At 45.8% G+C, this 16088-nt stretch overlaps 2 protein-coding genes across 2 annotated transcripts in view; both read left to right on the top strand.

Moving 5' to 3' along the window:
* The window catches only part of LOC309808862 (forkhead-associated domain-containing protein 1-like), a gene marked incomplete at both ends in the record, with an annotated part of 196741 nt that overhangs the window by 147528 nt on the left and 33125 nt on the right, over window positions 1-16088 (top strand). The window lies entirely within an intron of this gene.
* Window positions 1-16088, top strand: part of LOC309808040 (forkhead-associated domain-containing protein 1-like) — a gene marked incomplete at both ends in the record, with an annotated part of 99418 nt that overhangs the window by 51484 nt on the left and 31846 nt on the right. The window contains 3 exons of the mRNA XM_082628051.1: window positions 8623-8746; window positions 12410-12540; window positions 14808-14897. Coding sequence (XP_082484177.1) covers window positions 8623-8746; window positions 12410-12540; window positions 14808-14897 — 345 coding nt within the window. The remainder of the gene's footprint in view (window positions 1-8622; window positions 8747-12409; window positions 12541-14807; window positions 14898-16088) is intronic.

The raw sequence follows: 16088 nt of genomic DNA, 5'->3' as shown, positions 1-16088 counted from the left end.
CAGATCATCCAAAGAGAAAATTAATAAGGAAACACAAGCTTTAAATGACACAATAGACCAGATAGATTTAATTGATATTTGTAGGACATTCTGTCCAAAAACAGCGGATTGCACTTTCTTCTCAAGTGCGCATGGAACATTTTCCAGGATAGATCACGTCTTGGGTCAAAAATCAAGCCTCAGGAAATTTAAGAAAATTAAAATCATATCAAGCATCTTTTCTGACCACAACGCTATGAGATTAGAAATGAATTACAGGGAAGAACCTGTAAAAAACACAAACACACGGAGGCTAAACAGTACGTTACTAAATAACCAAGACATCACTGAAGAAATCAAAGAGGAAATCAGAAAATACCTTGAGACAAATGACAATGAAAACACGACGATCCAAAACCTATGGGATGCAGCAAAAGCATCCCATAGATTTAGAGGGAAGTTTATAGCTATAGAAGCCCACCTCAAGAAACAAGAAAAATCTCAAATAAACAATCTAACGTTACACCTAAAGGAACTAGAGAAAGAAGAACAAACAAAACCCAAAGTGAGCAGAAGGAAAGAAATCATAAAGATCAGAGCAGAAATAAATGAAATAGAAACAAAGAAAACAATAGCAAAGATCAATAAAACTAAAAGCTGGTTCTTTGAGAAGTTAAACAAAATTGATAAACCATTAGCCAGACTCATCAAGAAAAAGAGGGAGAGGACTCAAATCAATAAAATTAGAAAGGAAAAAGAAGTTACAACAGACACCGCAGAAATACAAAGCATCCTAAGAGACAACTACAAGCAACTCTATGCCAATAAAATGGACAACCTAGAAGACATGAACAAATTCTTAGAAAGTTATAACCTTTCAAGACTGAACCAGGAAGAAATAGAAAATATGAACAGACCAATCACAAGTAATGGAATTGAAACTGTGATTAAAAATCTTCCAACAAACAGAAGTCCAGGACCAGAAGGCTTCACAGGTGAATTCTATCAAACATTTAGAAACGAGCTAACACCCATCCTTCTCAAACTCTTCCAAAAAATTGCAGAGGAAGGAACACTCCCAAACTCATTCTCTGAGGCCACCATCACCCTGATACCAAAACCAGACAAAGATACTACAAAAAAAGAAAATTACAGACCAATATGACTGATGAATATAGATGCAAAAATCTTCAACAAAATACTAGCAAACAGAATCCAACAACACATTAAAAGGATCATACACCATGATCAAGTGGGATTTATCCCAGAGAGGCAAGGATTCTTCAATATATGCAAATCAATCAATGTGATACACGATATTAACAAATTGAAAAAGAAAAACCATATGATCATCTCAATGGATGCAGAAAACACTTTTGACAAAATTCAACACTGATTTATGATAAAAACTCTCCAGAAAGTGGGCATAGAGGGAACCTACTTCACCATAGTAAAGGCCATATATGACAAAGCCACAGCAAACATCATTCTCAATGGTGAAAATCTGAAAGCATTTCCTCTAAGATCAGGAACAAGACAAGGATGTCCACTCTCACTACTATTCTTCAACATAGTTTTGGAAGTCCTAGCCACAGCAATCAGTGAAGAAAAAGCAATAAAAGGAATCCAAATTGAAAAAGAAGAAGTAAAACTGTCACTGTTTGCAGATGACAGGATACTCTACAGAGAGAATCCTAAAGATGCCACCAGAAAACTACTAGAGCTAATCAGTGAACTTGGTCAAGTTTCAGGACACAAAATGAATGCACAGAAATCTCTTGCATTCCTATACACTAATGATGAAAAATCTGAAAGAGAAATTAAGGAAACACTCCCATGTACCACTGCAACCAAAAAATACAATAGCTAGGAATAAACCTACCTAGGGAGACAAAGACCTGTATGCAGAAAACTGTAAGACACTGATGAAAGAAATTAAAGATGATAGCAACAGATGGAGAGATATACCCCGTTCTTGGATTGGAAGAATCAAAATTGTGAAAATGGCTATACTACCCAAAGCAATCTACAGATTCAATGCAATCCCTATCAAATTACCAATGGCATTTTTTACAGAACTGGAACAAAAAAGCTTAAAATTTGTGTGGAGACACAAAAGACCCCGAATAGCCAAATCAGTCTTGAGGGGAAAAAACGGAGATGGAGGAATCAGACTCCCTAAGTTCAGCCTATACTACAAAGCCACAGTAATCAAGACAATATGGTACTGGCACAAAAACAGAAATATAGGTCAATGGAACTGGATAGAAAGCCCAGAGATAAACCCACGCACCTATGGTCAACTAATCTATGACAAAGGAGGCAAGGATATACAGTGGAGAAAAGACAGTCTCTTCAATAAGTGGTGCTGGGAAAACTGGACAGCTACATGTAAAAGAATGAAATTAGAACACTCCCTAACGCCATACACAAAAATAAACTCAAAATGGATTAGAGACCTAAATGTAAGACCAGACACTATAAAATTCTTAGAGGAAAACATAGGAAGAACACTCTTCGACATAAATCACAGCAAGATATTTTTTGATCCACTTCCTAGAGTAATGGAAATAAATACCAAAATAAACAAATGGGACCTAATGAAACTTCAAAGCTTTTGCACAGCAAAGGAAACCATAAACAAGATGAAAAGACAACCCTCAGAATGGGAGAAAATATTTGCAAAGGAAGCAACTGACAAATGATTAATTTCCAAAATATATAAACAGCTCATGCAGCTCAATATTAAAAAAACAAACAACCCAATCCAAAAATGGGCAGAAAACCTAAATAGACATTTCTCCAAAGAAGATATACCACTGGCCAAGAAGCACATGAAAAGCTGCTCAACATCATTAATTATTAGAGAAATGCAAATCAAAACTACAATGAGGTATCACCTCACACCAGTTAGAATGGGCATCATCAGAAAATCTACAAACAACAAATGCTGGAGACGGTGTGGAGAAAAGGGGACCGTCTTGCACTGTTGGTGGGAATGTAAATTGATACAGCCACTATGGAGAACAGTATGGAGGTTCCTTAAAAAACTAAAAATAGAATTACCATAGGACCCAGCAATCCCACTACTGGGCATATACCCAGAGAAAACCATAATTCAAAAAGCCACATGCACCCCAATGTTCATTGCAGTACTATTTACAATAGCCAGATCATGGAAGCAACCTAAATGCCCATCAACAGACGAATGGTTAAAGAGGAAATGGTACATATGTACAATGGAATATTACTCAGCCAAGAAAAGGAAGAAAATTGGGTTATTTGTAGAGACGTGGATGCATCTAGAGACTGCCATACAGAGTGAAGTAAGTCAGAAAGAGAAGAACAAATATCATATATTAACACATATATTTGGAACCTAGAAAAATGGTAAAGATGAACCAGTTTGCAGAGCAGAAATGGAGACACACATGTAGAGAACAAACGTATGGACACCAAGGGGGGAAAGCGGCAGGGGGTGGGGATGGTGGTATGATGAATTGAGAGATTGGGATTTACATGTATACACTGATGTGTATAAAATGGGTGACTAATAAGAAAAGTATAAATAAATAAATAAACATTTAAAAAAAGAGAGAGAGAGAAAAAAAAAAAAACCGTAGTCAGTGCTTGGGGGCCTTTGTTCTCTTGTGCTCTGTTTACTGTCTTTCCCTTCTGTAACCAATTCTAGGTACACAGTTTCAGTCCTAGAAATGGTGCTCTAGAAAGGACACAGATTGTGTATGGTGAACCTAGGAGATTCTAGCAGGAAACTGTAAGCTCCATGAAGGCAAAGGTTGGGCCCAGTAACCTTCTAGAACTCTGTTAGGACTGTGGCTGTTTGTTTGTTCTTTATTCATCCATCCGTCCATTAATCCAAAGAAATATTTTGGGGGGCCTATCCTGTGCCATGCCCTCTTCCAGGCTCTGAGAATTCAGCAGAGAACAAGACAGACATGATCCTTCCCCCTGTTATGCTCTAGTGAGGGAGACAGAATAAACAAGTCAACAAATACATGCTCTAATATTTAAATGAACTCATGACTCTCCTTCAAACCTGGTTTTCAAAAAACAATGAAAGTAACAGGTCCTATAGGAATTATTAGTGCAAACAGCTACCTTGACATGTAGCTGACACATTAATGAGCATCTTTTTCTTGAACTGAACCCAATTTTGCTGAAATATTCCTTTCAGTTATTCTCCCATTTCAGAGCTTTCCTGAGAAAATGACATGTCTTTTTCAGGTACATGGACGAGGCTGAATTATTCCCACATACCTTTTTTTTTTTTTGGCCGTACCACGCACCTTGCAGGATCTTAGTTCCCTGACCAGGGATCAAACCCAGGCCTCCAGCAGTGGAAGCACAGAGTCCTAACCACTGGACTGCCAGGGAATTCCCCACATACCTTTTTTTAAATAATTGAAATATATTTGACATAGAATATTATATAATTTCCACATAGCTTTGAATATCAGCCGGTCCCAATTTGAGTTTTATTTAAAGTGGCTGCCGATATCTGGGGGAAAAAATGTTTTTTTACAAAGAAATTATCTAGAAATAATTACACTGATGCATCATGCTGTTGCCGCCCCTACCCCTGGAGCTTCACTTATAACTGAAGAAGAATATTTTATAGCAAGGCATATATGAACCAGAGGCTCCATTGGTTTGAACTCAAATCGAGTTTCATCCACTGACATTTTAGTTTCTTAAGTATTCTACTGCCTGCAGAGCATTCCACCAGAAGTATAAGCCACATGGCAGGTTGATTTATGGTTCTGATTACTTTATGTGTTTTCCCTGGTCCCCGAAGGTGTGTGCATAATGATTTGCTCTCAGAGATCTTCGATCCGCTACAATATCACTAGAAAATTCTTACCTCCATGTGCTCTTATACGCCTGTGCTAATTAGAAGCCAAATTATCATCCTGAAACAATCACTCCTCCTAGCACTCTTAACTTTCTTATGATTCAGTGCCCATTTTATTACACAGCTTAACAGACATTAAACATCTTGGAATTTATGCCATTACAAACAATATGGATATTTACTTTGATAGTAAAAGTATCAAAGAGGTTTGAAGACTCTTTGGAGTTTTCCAGCAATCCGAAATCCTAAAACTCTGACACTCAGATTGAAATATTTTCAATCTGTCAAAACCACTGGAGTCTTAGAGGGGAACGTATGTTTTCCCTTCTGGAAGTTTGTCTCTGTGTGTTCTATCTCTGGTATCATGCAAATAAAAGCATTAAGCTGAGAAGAGCTTACAAACACTTTCAGTGTTCCAAGGACCTTTTATGGAAAAGTTGTATTTCCCCCCAACAGAGAAAAGTAAGATGTGAAAGAATTTTTTCACTCAAAGTTTCCAAAGCACAAACATGCAAAAGTATAGCCTTGGGGAGAGTGGGGGTCAGAGTGGCCTGTGTCCCCGCAACTTCTAGCATAGACCCCCCCCAATAATGTCTCAGGTGCCCCAGGGAAAAAGTAAGTGTAACTGCCCCAAATGTCCTAGACTCTGAACCATGATGGTGTATGAAACGAGTCAGAAAACTTGTGAGACCTTGACGTATCTGTTAATTCTACCAGAGTAATAATGACAAGATTTCCAAGGACACAAACCAAGACCAAAGGCTGTGAGCGCCATCTGGTGGCCATATCAGCACGCCCGAACTCCATTACCTGGGCATGCCCAGCACCTCCCCCCAATGTTTTTTTTTTTTTTTTTTTTAGTGTGATGCCCGCAACCTGGTCTGATGGTAAACAGGGAAATTCCTGTATTTCTTCTTTTGGAGGGATTATTTTTATTTAAGATACTGAATCTCTATTTACTCTTATAACAGTTATTTTTAATTTAATGCACGTTTTTAAGTTTAAAAAGGGAGCTGCTTCTACGAAAAATGCTAAGAAATTATAGTGGGGCTAGCCAAGAGACATGGGAAAAATAGTGAAAGTGGTATATGAATGACTGAAGTTTAGGAACTCTCTTCGGGTGGGGTTGCTAGAAAAAGTAAGGACACCCAGTTAAATTTGAATTTTAGAATTTCGTTTTAGTGTGTGTCCCAAATATTGCATGGGACACATTTGCACTAAAATATTATTCATTATCTGAAATCCTATTTTAAGTGAACATCCTTTTTTCCTCCCCTAAATCTGGCAACCTTACCTTAGGAGAACAAAGAAATTGCACCCAGGACTTCCCTGGTGGCACAGTGGTTAGGAATCCGCCTGCCAGTGCAGGGGACACGGGCTCGAGCCCTGGTCGGGGAAGATCCCACATGCCGCGGAGCATCTAAGCCCGTGCGCCACAACTACTGAGTCCCTCGTGCCACAACTACTGAAGCCCGTGTACTTAGAGCCCATGCTCTGCAACAAGAGAAGGCGCTGCAATAAGCCTGTGCACCGCAACAAAGACCCAACGCAACCAAAAATAAATAAATTTATTTTTAAAAAAAGAAAAGAAACTGCACCCTTCTCCTTGTCACTTCCATTTTGATCTATCAGAATAAGCTAGTGGGGCTTCCCTTGTGGTGCAGTGGTTGAGAGTCCGCTTGCCGATGCAGGGGACGCAGGTTCGTGCCCCAGTTCGGGAAGATCCCACATGCCGCAGAGCGGCTGGGCCCGTGGGCCATGGTCGCTGAGCCTGTGCGTCCGGAGCCTGCGCCCCACAACGGGAGAGGCCACAACAGTGAGAGGCCCGCGTACTGCAAAAAAAAAAAAAAAGAAAAGCAAAACAAGCTAGCTCTTGTCCTGTCTACGGATTGCGTGGCATTTATGCCCCAGTAAACGGGTCCCTGAGGGAGTACTGAGGCCTGACATCTGAAAAATCACAGGGCAAAGGCCCACAGTGCACCTTGAGTTGGGAAAGTCCTGGCCACTCAGAACAAGCAGTCTGGCCACATCAGACCGAGAGGGAGGGGGTTCTGGGCCCAGCTCTCTTTCCCGGCCTCTCGGGTACCTGCTCTGTGGAGGCCGAGGCCTGGCAGCTACTTTCGGGCCCTTACCAACGTTGCATTTGATGGAGAGCCTTCCGCACCCCACGTGTAGACCTAGACCCCTGGAGAGGGACCGGCCCTTGAGGGGGCTCTGATCCATGGATTTAGAGGGTGCTCACAGCAGCCATAGATAGAGCCGGCCTGTGGTGCTCCCACCCACGATTCCTGTATTTCCTCTTTTTTTTTTTTTTTTTTTTGTGGTACGCATGCCTCTCACTGTTGTGGTCTCTCCCAGTGCGGAGCACAGGCTCCGGACGCGCAGGCTCAGGGGCCATGGCTACGGGCCCAGCCACTCCGCGGCATGTGGGATCTTCCCAGACCGGGACATGAGCACGTGTCCCCTCCATCAGCAGGCAGACTCTCAACCACTGCACCACCAAGGAAGCCCTTGTATTTCCTCTTAATAACAACCACACTGGCGTTTAAGTGAGCCTGGCAAGGCTTACAAATGCACACATAAAGATTACCAACTATCTTCCCCAGAGACGCACGAGGGAAGCTGAAGCTAAAACACCCCGTGAGGGCTTACCTGGTGGCGCAGTGGTTGAGAGTCCGCCTGCCGATGCAGGGGACATGGGTTCGTGCCCCGGTCCGGGAAGATCCCACATGCCATGGAGCGGCTGGGCCCGTGAGCCACGGCAGCTGAGCCTGCGCGTCCGGAGCCTGTGCTCCACAAAGGGAGAGGCCACAACAGTGAGAGGCCTGCGTGCCGCAAAAAAAAAAAAAAAAACAACACCCCGTGGTAGGTAGAGGAGAGGACCGTCACAGCTCATCCCCCTGTGCCGTGTGCCAGGCATGATCTGAGCACTTGTACACATGTTAACTTATTAAAATACTTCTAACAATCCTATCAGGTTGGGACTACCATCACCCCGCATACAGACTGAACAAAAGGAAACAGAATATGGTGTCCTCCTTGTGTTCCCAAAGCCCATTAACTGGCAGAGGCAGGACTTGAAGGCCACAGTCCGGCTCCCGAGTCCATGCCATGCTTTACAGCCTCCAACTTCTCACGCTCATTCCTAGAGCCACCTGGGAAGGAGGAACCAGGCAACTAAAGACTGGGTTTGAATCAGACTGCACGTCTGACCAGCCACGTGATGCCGAGCAGGGGGCCTCGCCTCTCTGAGTCTCAACCTGGCTCCCTTGCAAAATGGGCACATTAATGGGAACGTCAGCCTTCAGCAACGCTGTGACGAGTATCAGTGTAGCATGTGTGAATGGGCTTTGTAAACTCTGGAGTGTTCTGTGAGGTATAAACTACCCTCTATTCTCATTAGAGGGAATTCATTTCATAACCTGCTCCCGGCTCTTGAACTTTGCTGTGCATCCAGTCAGTGCTGGATGATCTGGAACCAACAGCTGGTCTATTTATGGCTGAAAATCCACAGGTCATAGGAAGACAGCAGCACCCGAGCCCCTGGGTGGCCACAAAGATAAGGTCCGTGTCTCGAGGACCGATGACATGGTGGTCACTGAAGGAACAGGCCCCCTCCTGCCCCTTCCACTAGTGACAACGGAAAACCTTGGTTTCCCCAACACCCCGATCCAAGATCAACCCGACTCTTTGCCCAACGTTGGAGAAGTACCGGCGTGTCCTGCAGGCCTGGCTGGCCCCCTCTGACTGTGTGTTGCCTCCTTCCACAGATCAGTGCCCTACAGCAAGGCTACAACCAGGTGCTGAGCCAGACCCTGTCTGAGAGAAACTTAGAAATCACCTCCCTGAAGCACGAGGCCGAGAACTTAAGGAGGGAGGCCGCCATCACGTCAGGTGAGGCCCTTGTGCATTCAGGCCCCAGAGCTTCTGCCCTCCCCCTGCAGACATCACCAGTCAACCAGCGCACCTGTGCCCGTGACCTGGGTGCAGCCTCAGGGATCACCCGTGTCGGTGCATTAGAGTTCTCCCTCAGTGGAGGTTTCTTGCCACCCAGTTCCGAGGGCAGGGCCTGGTAAATATTTGAGAGAATGGTATCTCTTGGCTACAAGGTCTCCTGAGCACTGGCCCCACCAGGGAGAACACAGGTCGCCTTGTGGCTTGGGTGGTTCCACAAAGCAGCCTGAGTGCAAACTAGAGCATGGACAAACTGGGGTCACTCCTTTAAGGCACCCATGGTCTCACCCATTTCAGCCGAGTGCACTTGGGCCCAAGGGAAACCATTTTCTAATTTTATCAGAGGTGGTTCCCTGATAAAGGGCTTGGGTTGGGAGAGGGGCAGCCAACGCACAGCTGTGGCTGAGCTTTGATTCCCTGGATTCCTTCATTGCTTCCACATGTTTCTTGAGCTCCTACTAGGTGTCAGGCCCCGTTCCAGGCTCCGGGGAGGGAGAGCCAAAAAAGACAGTCAGATTCCTGTACTCACAGATTTGGGAGGGGGTGACAGACAATAAAAGTAAACGGATGAATAAACAAGCCCACTTCAGAGAGCAGTGCTGCTGTGGAGAAAATAAACTGTGTGTCGTGGTGGCCAGCGCTTCAAGGGGGGAGGCCAAGGGGGACCAGCTTAGTGGGTGTGCAACCATGGAACTCAGGTGGGACTTGAACCCGTGGGCTGGGACTCGAACCCACTCAGAACCCACTATCTTTTAATCGAGATCATGCATCTGGTCTCGGGACTTAATAAAGCTCAGGTTCTTTATGTCTCATGCAGAAAGAATTCAGTGAGAGACAAAGTAAGAAGTGGATTTCTTTAGAGAGAAACACACTCCACAGACAGAGTGTGGGCCATTTCAGAAGGCTAGAGACCCCCAAATATGGGGCAGTTAGTTTTTATGGGCTGGGTAATTTTATAGGCTAAAGAGTGGGAGGATTGGGACAACTCTAATATTTTGGGGAAGGGGCGGGGATTTCCAGGAATTGGGCCAACACCCACTTTTTTTTTTTTTTTTCCTGTACGCGGGCCTCTCACAGTTGTGGCCTCTCCCATTGCGGAGCACAGGCTCCGGACGTGCAGGCTCAGCAGCCATGGCTCACGGGCCCAGCCGCTACGCAGCATGTGGGATCTTCCCGGACCGGGGCACGAACCTGTGTCCCCTGCATCGGCAGGCGGACTCTCAACCACCGCGCCACCAGGGAAGCCCCACCACCCACTTTTTGACCTTTATGGTCAGCCTCGGAACAGTCCTGGTGCTGATGGCTGTGTCATTTCGCTCATGTGTTACAATGAGCCTGTAATGGGGCTCCAGTTCCCCTGGAAGTCGAATCTTACGCCCCCTTGGACCTAGCCGATTCTAACCAGTTCATGTTGTATCCTCCACCGCTATGTCCTTCTTTTAGAGAGGACCTGTTTCAGGTGGGCAAGGACAAGCCAAGGGCAAGCGAGCCTGCGTGGAGTGAACAGGGGATTGTGGGGCTGGGCAGGGTCGGGGGGGTCTGGGTTTTTATTCCAAGGGTGTTGGGAATCCAGTGGAGGTTTTTAAGCAGAAACTGACACGTCTAGAGACCTGAAGAGGATGGGGCCACTCACAGACGAGGGGAGAGAGAGAAGCAGGTGACAGGGAGGAGGCAGTGAGCCTCGCAGGGGCACATCACTCTGAAAGCAGCCAGTGCGTAGCAGGAAACATGCCCACAGCTGTAGAAGCCAGGCATAGCATTGAGTCGCACGTGAATCCCCATCTCTGTATGAATCTGTGCTTTTCTTCTGCCTCACTCTGCAACTTAATCACACCCACACCCACCCCCTGCTGCCCCCAGGTCTCTGCTTATGCTCCTCCCTCACTTGGGATGTCCTCAGATGTTTTCTGAGCACCTCCCCCAGGCTAGGTGCTGTTCTGGGCACCAGGAATGGAAGGATGAACTCGCTGGTCCTCACCTTCCTCCCGTATGTCGGCCAGTGAAACCTCATCCAAGCATCAAGCCTGTCTCAGATCCCACCTTCTCCGATCAGGGAGTCGGACAGGCCTGGGTTGGGATAACGCTTGAGATGGGCTGGACCCACTCAAAGTGTGGCAAGCCCCAGAGGGATTTCCAAGTAACTGAACTCTGTCCTGGAGGCAAAGCTCATTTTTAAAATGAAATTCTGGAGCATTTTGTGCTTTATTTCATAGACATTCTTGATTGATACCTACCACTAAAACTGGGCCTGATGTTCTTTCAAGAAAAGAACCGTAGGAGATAACCCAATACCACTGCATTTATGCACCCTTCTTCCCACTTTTATTCAAAATGATACTACAATGCAAGAGGGAAGAGATATGGGGAGATATGTATATGCATAACTGATTCACTTGGTTATAAAGCAGAAACTAAAACACCATTGTAAAGCAATTATACTCCAATAAAGATGTTAAAAAAATGATACTACAGTAATGGAGGAGTTATCTATTGCTGCATAACAAGTTACCCCAAAATGTAATGGATAAAACCCCAACCAATATTTATTATCTCCTCCAGTTTCTGTAGTTCAGGAATTTGAGGGGGGGTGACTTAGTTCTCATGAGTTGCAGGCAAGATGTCGGCTGGGGCATCAGTCATGTCATCTAAAGCCTCGGGGGGAGCCGGAGGATCCCCCTTCAGAATGGCTGCTCATGTGGCTATTGGCTGGAGGCCTTAGTCCCTCAGCACACATGCTTCTCTCTAGGGCTGCTTGAGTGTCGTCACGACACAGCAGTTGGCTTCCCCCAGAGTGAGTGATTGGAGAGAGAGCAAAGAGGAGGCCACAGTGTCTTTTATGACCCAGCCTGAGAGGAAACAGTCCGTCATTTCCACAGTATCATATTGGTGACCCATGGCAGCCCTATTCAGGGTGGGAGGGGCTAACCAGGGCATGAATTCTAGGTGGTAGGGATCATTGGGGCCATTTTGGAAGCTGGCTGCCGAGAAAAATAATAGGCGCCATGGAACAAACATAATTTAGCCACTTTGTGTTCTTGGGGCATACCGTCTCATTTGACGCTTACAATAACTCTGTGTAGGACAGACAGTGGGAGGTGAAATAGCTTGTCCAAGACCACCAAGCTAATAAGTGGTAGAGAGGGGTCCAAACTCAGAGGACTGAGAAACCAACCAACCACCCCATCAATAGTGTCCAGCAGTGCCCTCTGCCACACGCCCGTGTCCTGGCCTCTGGAGAAGAATTCCTGGACCTTCCCTGTGCTGGGCCTTTGTTCCCCAGGCCCATGGTGTGGCCTTTCCTCCCGGCTTTGCCTGGCCTGTGCCCACAAGAGGCCCCCAAAGGCTTCTCCTCTCGCTGGTGCTGACTGCCCCTCATTCTCACTGAAGCCTCAAACCCTGTTCCGTGGACTTTGCTCTCATTCCCATTCCTGCTCTGGGACCCTTGGAAAAAGCCTCCCCAGTCCTAGGAGGGCACCGGTGGTGGCCCGGGCTTGGAAAGTCTTGTCCAAACGTTGGCTGACAGCCATGGTGTTGCCAATAATCCTTCCTGCCTCTTTCACCTCCATGAGTCTTTTGTTTTGGTTTGGTTTGGTTCTTTTACAGAGATGGTGTCATCTTTGCAAAGAGACGTGTTAGTAAAGGATGGTCAAGTTCAACAACTACAACAGGAGGTGAATCAACTGAAAAGTGAGAACAAAGAAAAGGATCACCAGCTCGAAGCCCTCAGCTCCAGAGTGAGTGTCGGGTCATCAGCAAATTGTAGCTGCGAAAAGCAGACACAGTGGAGTCACATGACACACGGTGGTGAGATGAGGCCAGTGCCCAAGGACACAGGGAGGGTAGATGCTGGGCAGGTGGCCAACTTCTCTGAAGCCTTTCAAAGGACAGCGTGTATGTGGCTCAGAATAAGCATAATAGATTTTCAAATCCAGCAAACATTTTCTAACCCCTATTATAAATGAGTTTGTTTAATCCCAGCAACAAACCCACCTATGAGCATATACTGCCATTGCAAAGTTTAACATTAAACAGAATACGATCTCTCTGTGAGCACGGATGACCACACGGCTGCATCGTGGTCCCAGCACCGCTGGTTCTCATAACTGTCTTCACAGCAGAACGTCTGAAGATCTAGATGCAAACACGCAGACGCTCATTCCTTCCTTAGACTTTAGTGTGTAGAATGTCTCTATGGAAGATGAACGTGGTAGGCAAGCAAAGAGCTTTTTACATGTAACTGACTATTTGCAAATCTTGCCTTCAATGCTAACTTTAGAATCCTGCCCCTATAGGATAAGATTTCTCAGTATTTGCATGATGTGCCTGTTTCTGTGAGTCAAGGTAAAACCTCAAAGCTTTCATCTCAGGTGGCAACTCAGAGATTCCCAGAGGCTACCCGATAGCTAGGTCTGCATGGGGCTGGGGTGAGAACAGATCTTGAGGTTCCAAGGAAAAGGCACAGTAAGTAACACCTGGAACGTAGTACCATACCCAGTTTGGAGCTGGTGAAAGGCACTGCATGAGCTTTGGGATCAGACAGACCAGGGTCCCATCCCAGAGCTTTCTTTTATTGTAACTTATTTGGCCTCCATTTCCCCATGTGTGAAATGGGGATGACAAAATCGTTTTCCGAGAAGTGGGAGGCTGGTTTTAGTTGTGCTCTTCTGCCTCTGCCTGAGGTCGGCTGCCTGGCCAAGCCCTCTGCATTCGTTTCTCCCAAGCAGGGTGTCTTCCCAGGCATGTGCTATAGCTGTTTAATGTGGGGGGTGTGTGTGTGTGTGTGTGTGTGTGTGTGTGTGTGTGTGTGTGTGTGTGTGTTGGGGACGGGAAGGGGATGCAGAGCTGGTGCTAAGTAGAAGGAATCTGCAAAGACAGCACCTGCTTGGCTCTTCTACCTCCTGAAGTGCATTTGGATGATTTATGTCCCCATTTCCCCTTCCTCGTTGACCTTGGAATGAGGGCCCTTCTCCTCTAGACTGTGCTGGCCAATAGCACAAGGGCTCGTCACCACCAAGGATACTGCTCTTGTGAACATTTGAGATGCCTTTTTTTTAATGACATATATCATATGTGTTAATTTTAGAAAAATAAGTAGATGACATTGAGAAGAAAAAATAAAAAGAGAGGAGAGGAAATGCTACCTTGAGAAATCAGTGTTAATATTTTCATGTATGTTCTTCCAGTCTTGTTTCTATATATTGCCTAGAAATCAATCAATCAATCATTTTATAGTGAATTTATACTATGCACATTTTTTAAATTTTTAAATACTTACTATTTTCCCGTGCTAATAAATCAACGCTCTTATCATTCGTCTTAAAAGCTACATACTTTCTCCTGGATGTACCCAGTGTTATAAAGTGGTCTGCTGTTCTAAACAACACTTGGGTTGTTTCCTCTTTTTTTTTTTCTTCCACTGTTACTGACAATTCTGTGAAGAGCATCCTTGAAACTACAGATTTACTTATTTCTCCAGTCATTGTCCTTAAGGTACATTCCTAAAGTGGGAATTGCTGGGTCAAAAGAAGGCACATCCATCCTTATGCCCTTAATGCCTGTTGCCAAGCCGCCCTCGGGCAAGACAGCTCCGTTTACCCCTCCACACCAGTCGGGGCAGTTGTGTCTTTGAGATGCAACCTGCACAAGAGCCCTAAGATGGACCCCAGCTCACTGCCTCGGCCCCCTCCACCCTCACCGTTCACAGCGTGAAAACATCCCAATTCCTGCACCCTAAGTCCCCAGACTCTACAAAGCTGGATTTCCCCTGCAGTGAAGTTTGCTGGCTTTTGAAGAGGAATTTAGACGCTCTATTCCTCAGAACTCATGAGAGGGGTGAACTGGGAACGACTGCAGGATCCCGTGCTCCCATCACACAAATGGTCTCGCCTCTCAGAATTCAGAGGTGTGATTGCGTTATACAGCAGGAAACACTCCTGGGCGTGAACACAATTACTTGGGACCCCCAGCCAAGCCCCCGTGGCCTTGTCCTTTTTCTCCACAGTGCTCAGTGCTGAAAGAAGAGTTACAGAAGGAAGATGCCCAGAAGGAGAAGTGGGAAGCCCAAGAGAAAGAGTTAAAACTCTGCAAAACCGTGCATTGAACCTCCTGACCCCTAGGTGTCCACTGAAAGCCTAGATTGTGGCCTTGAGGGTTTTGGAGGGGTTCCTTGGCCCATTAGCTAGCACAAGCTCTGGGGCTTTCTGGGTGTTTGTGTGTTAATGCTTTGATTTGCTGGCCTCAAAGAGATGGGTGAAAAGACCATGGAAAACACACTCTCCCCAGATTTTCTGGGCAGTTGGCTCAAGGCCCCTCATCAGGTTTCCCCTGGGGAAAGGGACGGGAGGTGGCCACCATATGCTGCTAGAAATTCACCGTGGTCCCTACCCCTGGACTTGTGATGCCCAGACTTTCATGATCCACTGTCACAAGTTTTATCACAGCCCTGAGCACTGTTATTAACACAACTCTTCTTGAAGTATTTTTACTTAAATACATTCAATTTTACAACAATTCATAAAAACAAAATAAAAAGCAAATGTATCACTGGCCTTGTATGGAAGGTGAACATAAAAATGAATACAATGGGGCCTCCCTGGTGGCGCAGTGGTTGGGAGTCCGCCTGCCGATGCAGGGGATACGGGTTCGTGCCCCGGTCTGGGAGGATCCCATATGCCGCGGAGCGGCTGGGCCCGTGAGCCGTGGCCGCTGGGCCTGCGCGTCCGGAGCCTGTGCTCCGCAGCGGGAGAGGCCACAGCAGTGAGAGGCCCGCGTGCCGCAAAAAGAAAAAAAAAAAAAAAAAAAAAAAAAAATGAATACAATGAAAAGATGACCACTCAATGTAAATGTTCACCCCCTGTACCGGCCCGAACCCTCGTGCACATCACCAGGCATACGTTTTCCATCCGTTGGGAAGCCCGGTGCCTGGGACAGGGGGAGGAGACGTGTGTTCTTCTCTCTGTCAGGAGCACACTTCTCTGCCTCAAATGAGAAAAAAGAAAAATGTCATTGTTCTTTTCTTCCAAACTGTGCCCATTGTGTCTTCCAAACAGCCCTTATTTAGATTGAACTCAAAAATATACCCCAAGGAAAGAGATTCTAATGAGTGGATAGGTATCTTGTACTGTTTAATCCAGGATCCATGCTGATCTTCAAAAGAAACTCAAATTTTCCCTCACCCAGCCCTTTCATTGCATCCGTTGAAAGAAAGTCTACTTTGCCTCAAAGATGTGGAATTGTCCCCCAAGGGAAGGAATGAAGCGAATCCCAGACTAGGTTTCTGCCT

This window comes from Mesoplodon mirus (genome assembly GCF_964341445.2).
Source record: "Mesoplodon mirus genome assembly, chromosome: 7".
Taxonomy (NCBI): domain Eukaryota; kingdom Metazoa; phylum Chordata; class Mammalia; order Artiodactyla; family Ziphiidae; genus Mesoplodon; species Mesoplodon mirus.
The sequence above is the reverse complement of the archived record's forward strand: the minus strand, read 5'-3'. Positions and strand labels throughout refer to the sequence as shown.